The sequence below is a fragment of the Taudactylus pleione genome, unplaced genomic scaffold, assembly GCF_031769625.1.
Source record: "Taudactylus pleione unplaced genomic scaffold, aTauple2 ptg000221l, whole genome shotgun sequence".
In the NCBI taxonomy this organism is placed as follows: Eukaryota; Metazoa; Chordata; class Amphibia; order Anura; family Myobatrachidae; genus Taudactylus; species Taudactylus pleione.
In genome coordinates, this window is record NW_028284623.1 from 317,121 (window position 1) to 334,669 (window position 17,549).

At 48.5% G+C, this 17,549-nt stretch overlaps 1 protein-coding gene across 1 annotated transcript in view; it reads right to left on the reverse strand.

The window, feature by feature from the left end:
• PARVA (parvin alpha) overlaps nt 1–11,858 on the reverse strand; it is a 139,868-nt gene extending 128,010 nt beyond the window's left edge. Inside the window, exon 1 of the mRNA XM_088478835.1 lies at nt 11,690–11,858. Coding sequence (XP_088334961.1) covers nt 11,690–11,825 — 136 coding nt within the window. The 5' untranslated portion in view covers nt 11,826–11,858. The remainder of the gene's footprint in view (nt 1–11,689) is intronic.
• Between the last annotated feature and the right edge of the window lie 5,691 nt (nt 11,859–17,549).

Sequence of the window (17,549 nt, forward strand, 5' to 3'; positions counted from 1 at the left end):
AGCAGCAGAGGGAATTCTGAAATGTTTCGGGCAATATTATAAGCTCATATTCAGTCAAATGCTTCAGAACTCATTGGACAGCGCTTCACAGTGCAGATGGACAATGACCCGAAGCATACTGCAAAAGCAACCAAAGAGTTTTTTAAGGCTAAAAAGTGAAATGTTATGCAATGGCCAAGTCAATGCCCTGACCTGAATCCGATTGAGCATGCATTTCACTTGATGAAGACAAAACGGAAGGGAAAATGCCCCAAGAACAAGAAGGAACTGAAGACATTTGCAGTAGGGGCCTGGCAGAGCATCACCAGGGATGAAACCCAGCGTCTGGTGAGGTCTATGCGTTCCAGACTTCAGGCTGTAATTGCCTGCAAAGGATTTGCAACAAAGTATTAAAAAGTGAAAGTTATATTTAGGATTGTTTAGTTTGTCCCATTACTTTTGGCCCCTTAAAAAGTGGGAGGCGCATATAGAAACCGTTGTAATTCCTACACCGTTCTCCTGATTTGGATGTAATTACCCTCAAATTAAATCTGAAAGTCTGCAGGTGAAGCACATCTTGTTTATTTCATTTCAAAGCCATTGTGGTGGTGAATAGAGGCCAAAATATGAAAATTCTGTCACTGTCCCAATATTTATGCACCTGACTGTATATACTGTATGTGATTTCTTTTTCTTTTTTTTTAATTAAATTTGCAAAAATCACAAAAAGAAAAACTTTTTACACGTTGTCATTATGGGGTATAGAATTTTGAGGACAAAAATTTATTTATTCCATTTTGGAATAAGGCTGTAACATAACAAAATGTGGAAAAAGTGACGCGTTGTGTATACTTTCCGGTTGCACTGTGTATATATATATATATATATATATATATATATATATCCAAAGAGACTGCACTCACTGTTAAATCCAGGCAAATAGTTGGCGTGCTCCATTAGAGACACTGAAGTCCTGTGTATAGTAAACAAGGAATAGGCACTCACCATTCAGTAGACTTAAAATGTTTTACTCACAAGATATCAATAACCAAGTCGACGTTTCGGACCAAAAAGGTCCTTTGTCAAGACAATGCAACCATAACAAGGCTACAACAAGGTGCAATTCGGTGGTAGCCTTGTTATGGTTGGCAGTGCCGTAGCTAGACGGCAGTGCGCCCAGTGCAGCACTGCCGCCCCTCTCACTCCCTCTCCGCCCCCCCCCCCTGAGCGCTAACCCTACCTTCCAGCAGCAGGAGGGCGGGCGGGATCTTCCGCCAATTTTTCAATGTCCGGCGCGCACCAGCCGGAGGTCTCTATCTGCAGACCTCCGGCACAGAAAATTGTGTGGCCGGTGCCGCTGCAGGATGGCGCCCGGTGCACATGACCCCTCAGCCCCCCCCTAGTTGCGGCCATGTGGTTGCATTGTCTTGACAAAGGACCTTTTTGGTCCGAAACGTCGACTTGGTTATTGATATCTTGTGAGTAAAACATTTTAAGTCTACTGAATGGTGAGTGCCTATTCCTTGTTTACTATATATATATACACATACAGCACACACACATTCATACATACACATATATACACATACAGCACACACACATTCATACATACACATATATACACATACAGCACACACACATTCATACATACACATATATACACATACATTCATACATATACATATATACACATACAGCACACATACATTCATACATACACATACAGCACACATACATTCATACATACACATATACACATACAGCACACACACATTCATACATATACATATATACACATACAGCACACACACATTCATACATACACATATACACATACAGCACACACACATTCATACATATACATATATACACATACAGCACACACACATTCATACATATACATATATACACATACAGCACACACACATTCATACATACACATATATACACATACAGCACACATACATTCATACATACACATATATACACATACAGCACACATACATTCATACATATACATATATACACATACAGCACACACACATTCATACATACACATATATACACATACAGCACACACACATTCATACATACACATATATACACATACAGCACACATACATTCATACATACACATATATACACATACAGCACACACACATTCATACATACACATATATACACATACAGCACACTTACATTCATACATATACATATATACACATACAGCACACACACATTCATACATATACATATATACACATACAGCACACACACATTCATACATATACATATATACACATACATTCATACATACACATATACACATACAGCACACACACATTCATACATATACACATATACACATACAGCACACACACATTCATACATACACATACAGCACACACACATTCATACATACACATACATATATACACATACATTCATACATACACATATATACACATACAGCACACATACATTCATACATACACATATATACACATACAGCACACACACATTCATACATACACATATATACACATACAGCACACACACATTCATACATACACACATAAAGCACACACACATTCATACATACACATATATACACATACAGCACACATACATTCATACATACACATACAGCACACACACATTCATACATACACATATATACACACACACATTCATACACATATACATATATACACATACAGCACACACACATTCATACATACACATATATACACATACAGCACACACACATTCATACATACACATATATACACATACAGCACACATACACTCATACATATACATATATACACATACAGCACACACACATTCATACATATACATATATACACATACATTCATACATACACATATATACACATACAGCACACATACATTCATACATACACATATATACACATACAGCACACACACATTCATACATACACATATACATATATACACATACAGCACACATACATTCATACATACACATATATACACATACAGCACACACACATTCATACATACACATATATACACATACAGCACACACACATTCATACATACACATATATACACATACAGCACACACACATTCATACATACACATATATACACATACAGCACACACACATTCATACATATACATACATACATACATACAGCACACACACATTCATACATATACATACATACACATACATACACATAAAGCACACACACATTCATACATACACATATATACACATACAGCACACATACATTCATACATATACATATATACACATACAGCACACATACATTCATACATACACATACAGCACACACACATTCATACATATACATATATACACATACAGCACACACACATTCATACATACACATATATACACATACAGCACACACACATTCATACATACACATACAGCACACATACATTCATACATACACATATATACACATACAGCACACACACATTCATACATACACATACAGCACACATACATTCATACATACACATATATACATAAGGCACACACACATTCATACATACACATATATACACATACAGCACACATACATTCATACATACACATACATACACATACAGCACACATACATTCATACATATACATATATACACATACAGCACACATACATTCATACATACACATATACACATACAGCACACATACATTCATACATATACATATATACACATACAGCACACACACATTCATACATATACATATATACACATACAGCACACACACATTCATACATACACATATATACACATACATTCATACATACACATATACACATACAGCACACACACATTCATACATATACATATATACACATACAGCACACACACATTCATACATACACATACAGCACACATACATTCATACATACACATATATACACATACATTCATACATACATATATACACATACAGCACACACACATTCATACATATACATATATACACATACAGCACACACACATTCATACATACACATACAGCACACATACATTCATACATACACATATATACACATACAGCACACACACATTCATACATACACATACAGCACACATACATTCATACATACACATATATACATACAGCACACATACATTCATACATACACATATATACACATACAGCACACATACATTCATACATACACATACAGCACACAGACATTCATACATATACATATATACACATACAGCACACAGACATTCATACATATACATATATACACATACAGCACACACACATTCATACATACACATATATACACATACAGCACACACACATTCATACATATACATATATACACATATATACACATACAGCACACACACATTCATACATACACATACATACACATATATACACATACATACACATACATACAGCACACACACATTCATACATACACATATATACACATACAGCACACATACACATATATACACATACAGCACACACACATTCATATATACACATACATACACATATACACATACAGCACACACACAAAAAAAATAACACAAAAGTGTAGCTAAAGCAGTGACATTAGATGTAGGATGGTGCCTGGAGCGTAGGCCCGGAGTTTACAAACTGATGCCGACTGAAGACAGCGACAGCACAGAAAATAATAACAAAAAAACCCCAACAACAAAGAACGGAGTTCACCGTATCCGCCGCCTGTCAAGGTAGCGAATAAAGAGCTGGTCTAAACGTGTCTATGGACCGGCGTCCATGACCCATTCCTGTGAATCGCTGCTAATTGATCCCTTTCAGACGTGTTCTTCCCTCTGCAAATCTGCGCAGCAAACAATACGGCTTTTAAAATGTTTATTCTATTACCCGGATGACATGAAGCCCCTTCTGTAGGAGGAGCCGCGTATACACACAAAGGACGGTGGGCTCTGCACAATGGAAGCTCTCTGCTAACGTTATGTTCTAGCGATAGCCCCCCTCAACGTGCAATGCTGGGGGGGGGTATCAGACACATCTCTATGGTGTTTTACACACTAAGGCGGAATATTCTGTCCTCCCTCGGGAATAATACTAACGCTATGTACATTCAGTGCGGCCTGAACAAAGGCACAAATTGCATTTTACACAAGGTGCGTTTACATATCAGACGTGTCATAATAAAACGCTATAGCTCCGCCATTCAACGCAGCCACCTCGCCACTGTGTGATGAGAGATAAAACCAAAGAGACCATGGGGTAAATTTACTAAGAAGTGATGTTGCCCATAGCAACCAATCAGATACTTCTCATTTAACTAGCACCTTCTAGAAGATAATACCTGGAAACTGATTGGTTACTATGGGCAACATCACTTCTTAATAGAACTCTGATTTTAGTAAATTTACCCCAATATACACATTACATTGCATAGAGGAAAACGACAGAGCAATAATGTACATATTCTTATCTTCCCCAAGTCGTAGCGGCACGGGTGGCGACTCTGTGTAAGGAGCGCTACTGACAACAGCCGATGATGGTAACAGTCGCAATGGAAAAGTACAGAGACGTCTGGCGCACCTGCTGCATCTCCCACAGTTCACATAATCTAGAAGTCAGGGGGTTTCTAGAGAGAGGGTCACCGACAAATCCTGAGGGGGGAGCGAAGGAAAACGGAGCAAGAAACTCTGCACCGGGAACAGACCATGGGCTGAATGTAATAGAGCGCGAGCCGGAACCGCTGCGGGAATACATGCCGAGTACACGGCTACATGTTACAGGCTACACCAGCTTGGTCATGGCGACATGTTACAGGCTACACCAGCTTGGTCACGGCGACATGTTACAGGCTACACCAGCTTGGTCACGGCTACATGTTACAGGCTACACCAGCTTGGTCACGGCTACATGTTACAGGCTACACCAGCTTGGTCACGGCGACATGTTACAGGCTACACCAGCTTGGTCACGGCTACATGTTACAGGCTACACCAGCTTGGTCACGGCTGCATGTTACAGGCTACACCAGCTTGGTCACGGCTACATGTTACAGGCTACACCAGCTTGGTCACGGCGACATGTTACAGGCTACACCAGCTTGGTCACGGCTACATGTTACAGGCTACACCAGCTTGGTCACGGCTACATGTTACAGGCTACACCAGCTTGGTCACGGCTACATGTTACAGGCTACACCAGCTTGGTCACGGCTAGATGTTACAGGCTACACCAGCTTGGTCACGGCTACATGTTACAGGCTACACCAGCTTGGTCACGGCTACATGTTACATGCTACACCAGCTTGGTTACTCGCACGTATTCCCGCAGCGGCCCCGGCACGCACTCTATTACATTTAGCCCCTTGTTGCAATGTAAGGGGGGCAAATACATCCATTTTCTGCATGCAGGGTAAATACTGGCGGCTTTTACATGTAGTTCACAAATGCTGGGCAGCTTTATATTTACACTGCAATTTAGATTAGAGTTTGGCTACACCGCTCCCAAATCTTACGGAGGGTACACACCTAAAACATATCTGCAGAGAATGGTTGCTGACACGCACTGAACAACCATCATCTGCCATCTGGCCGCGTTGCTTCCCCCTCCCCGCGGCAGTAAGTGTACAGCGGTGATCTGACCGCCCGTACACACGACACGATGAGACGATATCTGCCGACCCATCTGTCACCGGTTGTGCTGCACAGCCAACGCAATATGTCCACAGACATATCGCTGGTAGACGCTGGCCAACGGGCACACGATATGTCGGCCAGTGTGTACCCGGCATAAATATCTCTACACGTTATATCTGCCCCCTGCAGTGCAGCATGGTGTTATCAATGCGTTCTCTTCTAATATGTCATTACAGCACTCGCACGACGAGGGGGACGCCGCGCCTAAAGGATGCTGCGGTCCTTGATAACGCCAGGCAATTAGAGCGACAAGGAAAATGAATCTGATAAATCTCTTCTTCCCTTAAACGCGCACACAGAGACGCATCACCCATTCGCCAAGCGTCCGGATCTCTGTAAGACCTGGTCACGCACGCAGAAGGGCATATATCTGACATGTCTGGATTTTAGTGCTCATCGCCGACCCCATCTACCATCCATTCGTGATCCACTTCTGCTGGCGCCACATCAGATGTAGATGGGATCAGCGGTGCTCTGTGCGCCCAAAACCCCGAGCGTGATAGGAACAGGTTTAGAACCAAAAATAGAGACCAATGCACCATCAAAATCAGAATGGAACCAAAAATCCACCTGTAAGTAAATTACCTATTAGTTGGTTCTTTATTAATCGATTTTAAATTAGACCCAAAGTCGACTTTTAGTAAATTTCCCCCCTGGTCTCAGAATTTTTCCTGTATTCAGAAATATTTGTCGGACTGTTGTTACCTGGATAATCTTACATCTGACAGTATCCACAATGGCCCAGTCTGATATGACACCAATTACTGAGGTTAAAGACGCCCAGCTGTCACCGTGCCATGGCGACAGTTTCCCCACTATCAAACCAGACCGCGTCTAATCCTTACGCCGTAGTTATGCCGAAGCCTCTCCTGTGCCCAATTCTCAGTCTCGCACTCACGGATCAGGATGTGCAACATTAAAGTGTCTATTGGAAATATATATACAGTATATTAGAGACATATTGTATCACCTTAGATTGCATGATGTACTATCGCCTGTGGCAGCCCCCCCCCCCCCCCGAGTGTGAAATACATGAGTAATACCCTATTAGGAGCGTACACAGAAACACGACAAGTAACACATAGACATCCCTGGCAAACATAAGCGTGGGGCTCGCACGCGCCAGCATGGAGGTACGACGTGCGCCAGAAGCACAGATGGAGCCTTCTACCGACACAGCAATTAAAGTGCACTCCAACAGCAGAGCACATCGCCGGCACTAAGAATTAGGGGTCCCCGGCAATTGTACAATCTGCCCCAGCTGCCATAAGTTCATACAAATGTTCTAATAATATTAATCATTAAATAATAGTAATAATAATAATAATAATAATAATATTAATCATTAAATAATAGTAAAGCGAATGATAGAAATTAGGCCCCAACAGCAAAAGTGTCTTTTCATAATGTAGCATTTGCAATAATAGCGCCAGGTCATCACGGCCCCCCGAGTCCTAATCTCCAATGACTCTGAGGGTCTCTGGGATGTTTTGGGACGTAGGACGTGGTTTATTTTGAAACTATAAGAACATTCCTCAATCTGTCTCTTTCCACAACTATTGCGCCTCATATACTTGTAATGAGACATTATTCCCGATTTCAGATACACTTTGTTGTAGACGCGCACTGACCAAAGCTTCAACACACAGAATTCCCCACGTAACGGAGACGCTGCCGATAACGCGGCCTCGCTCTCCTGTCATTAAACTGTATTTATAGGAGACAAACAGAAACGTGTGATGGAATGAGCAGGGTTACTGTAAGGCTGGGCCCTAATGTGCATAGTGCGCTTATTCAGGTGTCTCCGCTTCCCCACAAACCAGGGGCAACGAGCGGAATCAGAGAGCGCATCTCGCAGTGCGCTAGATGGACCATGACACCGCACTATACGAGGTCAGTACTGCGGTGTAACACCCACATACGTATATGTACACAGCCACATTAACAGCTACTATGGTGCCGGTATATTACGTGGTGCTTTACTATTGGGAACAAATCAGTAATAGAACAGGACTGGTTACTATCATACAGACAGGGAGGGACCAGACCCCTGTAATGGGTGAAGTCACCCTCTGCCCTACCGCTGGATCCCTGCCGGCAGCCGGCATTCCTACACAGTGATGTGATGCAGAGTACACGGCCCCTAGGCCCACCCAGAGGAGACGGAGAAACCCGAACATAGGCCACTATGGGACATCAGCACCAGTGCAGGGGGCTCCCAGAGAGAGACAGCTATACAGGAGCATGCAGCAGACATGGCACCGTACCATCATGTACAGCAGATGAATCCACGTACTGGGTACAGAGAGGGAGGCAGCCAGCACAGGTCAGGACAGACCCCACTGTGCAATGTCCCCCGGGGGGGGGATCTGTGTCTCTGCAGACAGGGAGAGGAGCACATTCCTGTACACTGTCTGTGTTATTATGTCCTGCAGGTGTTGTGACCTGCGTTACCTGCGTCACCTGTGTGACCTGCGTTACCTGTGTGACCTGCGTTACCTGCGTCACCTGTGTGACCTGCGTTACCTGCGTGACCTGTGTGACCTGCGTTACCTGCGTGACCTGTGTGACCTGCGTTACCTGCGTGACCTGCGTGACCTGCGTTACCTGCGTGACCTGCGTTACCTGCGTCACCTGCGTCACCTGCGTCACCTGCGTCACCTGCGTCACCTGCGTCACCTGCGTGACCTGTGTGACCTGCGTGACCTGCGTGACCTGCGTTACCTGTGTGACCTGCGTCACCTGCGTTACCTGCGGGCATTGTGCTGGGGGACAGGAAGTGATGGGAGCACCAGGGGACATAAATTCTGCTGCACATAGATCCCACTGTAATACCCTAGCAGCATATAACCCCCCTCCCCATAATACCCTAGCAGCATATAACCCCCCTCCCCATAATACCCTAGCAACATATAACCCCCCCCTTAATACCCTAGCAGCATGTAATCCCCCCCCCCGTAATACCCTAGCAGCATATAACCCCCCTTCCTGTAATACCCTAGCAGCATATAACCCCCCTCCCCCATAATACCCTAGCAACATATAACCCCCCCCTTAATACCCTAGCAGCATGTAATCCCCCCTCCCGTAATACCCTAGCAGCATATAACCCCTCCCCCGTAATACCCTAGCAGCATATAACCCCCCAGTAATACCCTAGCAGCATATAACCCCCCCCCCCCCCAGTAATACCCTAGGAGCGTATACCTCCCATGTAATGTTCCAGCAGCATATAAGCCCCCTCCTCCAGGGATGGGGGTATATATTCATATATCACGCACACAGTAGGGGTGGTGGTATATATACAGTAGGGGTGGATATATACATACAGTAGGGATGGGGGTATATATATATACAGTAGGGATGGAGGGGTATATATGCAGTAGGGATGGAGGGGTAGATATACAGTAGGGATGTGGGGGGTATATATGCAGTAGGGATGTGGGGGTATATATATAAAGTAGGGATGTGGGGGTATATATACAGTAGGGGTGGATGTATATATACAGTAGGGATGTGGGGGTAGATATACAGTAGGGATGGGGGTATATATACAGTAGGGATGTGGGGGTATATATACAGTAGGGATGTAGGGGTATATATACAGTAGGGGTGGATGTATATATACAGTAGGGATGTGGAGGTAGATATACAGTAGGGATGTGGGGGTAGATATATAGTAGGGATGGGGTATATATACAGTAGGGATGTGGGGTTATATATACAGTAGGGATGTGGGGGTATATATACAGTAGGGATGTGAGGGTATATATACAGTAGGGATGGAGGGGTAAATATACAGTAGGGATGTGGGGGTATATATACAGTAGAGGTGGGGGTAAATGTACAGTAGGGATTTGGGGGTATATATACAGTAGGGCTGGAGAGGTATATATACAGTAGGGATGGGGGTATATATACAGTAGGGATGGGGGGTATATATACAGTAGAGATGTGGGGGTATATATACAGTAGAGGTAGGAGTATATATACAGTAGGGATGTGGGGGTATATATTCAGTAGAGGTAGGAGTATATATACAGTAGGGATGTGGGGATATATATACAGTAGGGACTGGGGTATATATACAGTAGAGGTATGGGGGTATATATACAGTAGGGATGTGGGGGTATATATACAGTAGGGATGGGGTATATAGTAGGGATGTGGGGGTATATATACAGTAGAGGTGGAGGTATATATACAGTAGGGATGTGGGGGTATATATACAGTAGGGATGTGGGTATATACAGTAGGGGTGGGGGTATATATATATATATATAGTAGGGATGGGGTATACAGTAGGGATGTGGGGGTATATATACAGTAGGGACGGGGGTATATATATAGTAGAGGTGTGGGGGTATATATACAGTAGGGATGGGGGTATGGGGGTATATATACAGTAGGGATGTGGGGGTATATATACAGTAGGGATGTGGGGGTATATATATAGTAGGGATGGGGTATACAGTAGGGATGTGGGGGTATATATACAGTAGGGACGGGGGTATATATATAGTAGAGGTGTGGGGGTATATATACAGTAGGGATGAGGGTATATACACAGTAGGGGTGGGGGTATATATACAGTAGGGGTGGGGGTATATATATATATAGTAGGGATGGGGTATACAGTAGGGATGTGGGGGTATATATACAGTAGGGACGGGGGTATATATATAGTAGAGGTGTGGGGGTATATATACAGTAGGGATGGGGGTATATATACAGTAGGGATGTGGGGGTATATACACAGTAGGGATGGGGGTATATATACAGTAGGGATGTGGGGGTATATACACAGTAGGGATGGGGGTATATATACAGTAGGGATGTGGGGGTATATACACAGTAGGGATGGGGGTATATATACAGTAGGGATGTGGGGGTATATACACAGTAGGGACGGGGGTATATATATAGTAGAGGTGTGGGGGTATATATACAGTAGGGATGGGGGTATATATACAGTAGGGATGGGTGGGAGCCGCCTGTTACCTTCTTTAGCCTTCTTCCTCCGGGCCAGGGTCCCCCCGAGCTTCCCGAGGAAGGAGTCATCTTTCTTCCTGGAGGGGGGAGATTTGGGGGTCGGGGATTTGGGGGTGGAGGGGGACTTCTGGGGGGACGTGGCCATGGCTGCGGGGTGAGTGCGGGGAGGGGGGCTGAGCTCTGCCGCCAGCGGAAGCGGAATTATCCCAGCAGCTCCCTCCCTCCTCCCAGTGCTCCCAGTATAGGAGCCGGCTGCCCTGACTGGTGCCGGTGGTGCCGGTGCCGCTCCCGCACACACAGCACTGATACCCCAATACAGGGAGGGACCCCCGATACCCCCAATACAGGGAGGGACCCCCGATACCCCCAATACAGGGAGGGACCCCCGGAACACACAGCACCGATACCCCCCAATACAGGGAGGGACCCCCGGCACACACAGAACTGATACCCCAATACAGGGAGGGACCCCCGGCACACACAGCTCTGATACCCCCAATACAGGGAGGGACCCCCGGCACACACAGCTCTGATACCCCCAATACAGGGAGGGACCCCCGGAACACACAGCACTGATTCCCCAATACAGGGAGGGACCCCCGGCACACACAGCACTGATACCCCAATACAGGGAGGGACCCCCGGCACACACAGCACTCATACCCCCAATACAGGGAGGGACCCCCGGAACACACAGCACTGATACCCCCAATACAGGGAGGGACCCCCGGCACACACAGCACTCATACCCCCAATACAGGGAGGGACCCCCGGCACACACAGCACTGATACCCCCAATACAGGGAGGGACCCCCGGCACACACAGCACTGATACCCCCCAATACAGGGAGGGACCCCCGGCACACACAGCACTGATACCCCAATATAGGGAGGGACCCCCGGCACACACAGCACTCATACCCCCAATACAGGGAGGGACCCCCGGCACACACAGCACTGATACCCCCAATACAGGGAGGGACCCCCGGCACACACAGCACTGATACCCCCAATACAGGGAGGGACCCCCGATACCCCCAATACAGGGAGGGACCCCCGGCACACACAGAACTGATACCCCAATACAGGGAGGGACCCCCGGCACACACAGCTCTGATACCCCCAATACAGGGAGGGACCCCCGGAACACACAGCACTGATACCCCCCAATACAGGGAGGGACCCCCGGCACACACAGCACTGATACCCCAATACAGGGAGGGACCCCCGGCACACACAGCACTCATACCCCAATACAGGGAGAGACCCCCGGCACACACAGCACTGATACCCCCAATACAGGGAGGGACCCCCGGAACACACAGCACTGATACTCCCCAATACAGGGAGGGACCCCCGGAACACACAGCACTGATACTCCCCAATACAGGGAGGGACCCCCGGCACACACAGCACTGATACCCCAATACAGGGAGGGACCCCCGGCACACACAGCACTCATACCCCAATACAGGGAGGGACCCCCGGCACACACAGCACTGATACCCCCAATACAGGGAGGGACCCCCGATACCCCCAATACAGGGAGGGACCCCCGGCACACACAGCACTCATACCCCAATACAGGGAGGGACCCCCGGCACACACAGCACTGATACCCCCAATACAGGGAGGGACCCCCGATACCCCCAATACAGGGAGGGACCCCCGGCACACACAGCACTGATACCCCAATACAGGGAGGGACCCCCGGCACACACAGCTCTGATACCCCCAATACAGGGAGGGACCCCCGGAACACACAGCACTGATACCCCCCAATACAGGGAGGGACCCCCGGCACACACAGCACTGATACCCCAATACAGGGAGGGACCCCCGGCACACACAGCACTGATACCCCCAATACAGGGAGGGACCCCCGGAACACACAGCACTGATACCCCCCAATACAGGGAGGGACCCCCGGCACACACAGCACTGATACCCCAATACAGGGAGGGACCCCCGGCACACACAGCACTGATACCCCCCAATACAGGGAGGGACCCCCGGCACACACAGCACTGATACCCCAATACAGGGAGGGACCCCCGGCACACACAGCACTGATACCCCCCAATACAGGGAGGGACCCCCGGCACACACAGCACTGATACCCCAATACAGGGAGGGACCCCCGGCACACACAGCACTCATACCCCAATACAGGGAGGGACCCCCGGCACACACAGCACTCATACCCCAATACAGGGAGGGACCCCCGGCACACACAGCACTCATACCCCAATACAGGGAGGGACCCCCGGCACACACAGCACTCATACCCCAATACAGGGAGGGACCCCCGGCACACACAGCACTGATACCCCCAATACAGGGAGGGACCCCCGGAACACACAGCACTGATACCCCCCAATACAGGGAGGGACCCCCGGCACACACAGAACTGATACCCCAATACAGGGAGGGACCCCCGGCACACACAGCACTCATACCCCAATACAGGGAGGGACCCCCAGCACACACAGCACTCATACCCCAATACAGGGAGGGACCCCCGGCACACACAGCACTCATACCCCAATACAGGGAGGGACCCTCGGCACACACAGCACTGATACCCCAATACAGGGAGGGACCCCCGGCACACACAGCACTGATACCCCCCAATACGGGGAGGGACCCCCAGCACACACAGCTCTGATACCCCCAATACAGGGAGGGACCCCCGGCACAGACAGCACTGATACCCCAATACAGGGAGGGACCCCCGGCACACAGCTCTGATACCCCCAATACAGGGAGGGACCCCCGGCACACACAGCACTGATACCCCCCAATACGGGGAGGGACCCCCGGCACACACAGCTCTGATACCCCCAATACAGGAAGGGACCCCGGCACACACAGCACTGATACCCCAATACAGGGAGGGACCCCCAGCACACACAGCACTCATACCCCAATACAGGGAGGGGATAAAGGGGATAAGTATCCCCGTATTCAATTAGGATCTGGCGAAAATGGGACCCGGCGGAAAGGTAAGTAGCGAAAAGTCCTGTCACTTTTTTGGGAAATCATGCTGTCACCCCCCAAAACATGTCCTGACATAGGGGATCACTAAGGGTACCCCTGATTTGGCCTGCTGAAGGTAGCCGGGGTTTTTAAATAGCCGCGGCAGGTGCATAAATGCGACTTTGGAAGAAGTGGTAAAGAATAGCATGAATATGGGGGGAAGCATATTTTTAAGTCCCTAAAGTAATTTTATAAAATTCTTCAAAAATCCACCTGCCGCTACCACCCGCATTCTACAAAACACCTGCCGCATACATGGGGACCCCGCTGGAGTCGATTTCTCTAGTTTAGAACTTTGTCCCCCAACTTTTTTTTTTTCGCCCCAAAAATGAAAGTACTTTTCTACTTCAGGGTCCATAGGGTATCCACAGGATACCTTGGGGTATAGGTGTGACATCAGTCGCAGGGCACCAAAGAGTTAAGCTTTCAGCCTCCCAGGATGCACTAGGTCCCCCTCCTATACCCCGCCCCCGAGCCAAGGCACCTCAGTTTAGTTTGGTGCCCGGCCGGAGTCGGGTGCACCTGTTGGAGTGGGGGCTGAAGCCCCTGAAGCTTTTTCTTCATGCAGCTGTGGCTGCATATCTGGATGGACAGTCAGTCCTGACGTCCATGCTGTCTTCCCTACACCCCGCCGGTACCAGAACGCCGGTACTGATCCGGGGATGCTGGTGGGCATCTGGGGTCACAGCGGTGACCCCAGATGTTCCGGACCATGGCCGGATTCAAGGGGGACAGAGGTAAGCAGCGGGGTCCCGCGGTGGGTCCCTGCTGATCACATGGTCCTAAGTCCCCAGGCAAGGGGCTCCCTGGGGACTGGCTGCAGCGTGCATGCCAGGGGAGCGCGCCTTCCCTGTCTCACAGCCGGCGCCTCCCCCGCTGCACACAGCCCTCTCTGCACTGTGCTGACTGGCCCTGTGTCAGCGCTCCTCCCCCAGGCCAGCCTTCTCTCTGCTCCTCGGCGGCCATCTTTTCAGAAGCATGGTGAACGCTGCTGGAAGCCTGCATTGGAAGCATCGTGGTCTGGGTCCCCCCGCATACCTCTCCTCCGCTGTGGTCAGGTCTGTGTATGCAGCGCTGTGTCCTACCTGGCCCTGTGTCTGTGTAGTTGAGTGATCAGCGCTGTTAGTGCAGGAATTGATTTTCTTTGCATTGTATGTGACTGTGCTAGCGCTGCTGCCTGTAACTTTTCTTCTCTAAACTGTCAGCTTTATTACTGTCCCTGTTCTTTCTGCTAAGCCCTTGCGGTGCGGTGCTGCAGGGTGGTCTCTCGCCTATTTAATATATAATTGGTGAGAGGGGTCACATACCTGGTGCCATCATGTCTGAAAGTGATTTTCCCCTCCGGCTACAGTGTACCACGTGTAAAGTACCGTTAGCGGAGGGGGAGGGTAGCGCGGAGGGCCTTTGCCGGCAGTGTTTGTCCATGGCGCGGCCTCTTACGGTTACAGCACTGGTACAGGAGCCGCCCTGGGCTTGTTTCGCTCAGGCGCTAACAGCTTTAGTGGGCCAGTTAGCTCCGCAGCCCGCGTTTACTCCGATGGGTTTGGCCCAGCAGTCTGTGGCGTCGTCACCCATGCAGGGTTTCCCACGACAATTGGTGGTACCCCACAGTCTCCCTATTTCCCCGCTCCCGGTTTCTCAGTAGCCAGCGTGGGTTAACTCCCTGACGAGTTCTGTACAGCACTTGTCGGATGTGTTGCAAGGGGAGTCTGTGATGCGGCCTCATAAACGGCCGGTGGCGTCTCTGTCCGCTCCTTATGAGGATGACGAAGGGACGTCTGATGATGGGGAGATTCTGGATCCTTACGATCAGGAACCTCTCCATACTAAGGACGCTGATGCTAAGTCCAAAGTATATATTCCTGGACTTATTCGGGCGGTCCGCACAGCCTTGGTGATTGAGGACGAAGTTCCCCCAGCGGCTAAGTCTAAGTATGCCTTTTTCAAAGATGTGAAGGGCGATGCCACAGTCTTTCCTCTTTCGGGTCAGTTGGTGGACCATTTAGAGGAGGCGTGGAAACAGCCTGGCAAAAGATACCAGCCGCAGCGACGCTTGGCGGTGGCTTATCCGTTCGCGGATAATTATTTTGCTAAGTGGGAATCCCCTCCACAGGTGGATTCTCACGTGACCCGTCTTGTCCGTAGTGCCACATTGCCGATGCCATCCATGTCCTCCCTTAAGGATGCTACGGACCGCAAGGTGGAAATCTGCCTGAAGTCCGCTTATTCCCTTGCGGGGGGGGCAGCACGGCCAACTATGGCCATTTGCTGGGTTGCCAGAGCGATGGAGCGCTGGGCGGACTCATTAGAGGCTTCTTTTGATTCCGACTTTCCGGCCGAACTGGCGGAGTTGATTGGCAATCTCCGTGATTCGGCCACCTACATCAACGAGGTGGCTCTAGACATTAGTACTCTGGTGTCTAGAATTTCTTCAGCAGCGGTAGCTGCTCGTCGCACCTTGTGGCTGTGCTCCTGGAAGGCGGACGCAGATTCCAAGAAGGGTCTGGAAGCGTTGCCGTTTACCGGAGAAGTTCTCTTCGGTCCGGATCTGGATAAGATTGTGGCCACGCTGGCGGCAGCCAAATCGGCTTGTCTCCCGTCGGCCGCTGCTCCTTCTGGTTCTGGACCATCGTCCTTTCGGTCATCTAGGGCCCAGGGCAGGCCCAAACCACAGTCGTTTCCTCGTCAGGCTGGCCCTAGGAAATCGGTCAAGCCCCGGAAGCAGGCATGGAGTACCAGACGTCCGGCCCCCAAGCCAGATGACAAGCCTGCAGCCTGACGGTCCGGGCCTCCCTTTGGGGGATCCCAGGGTGGGAGGCCGCCTGCTGCA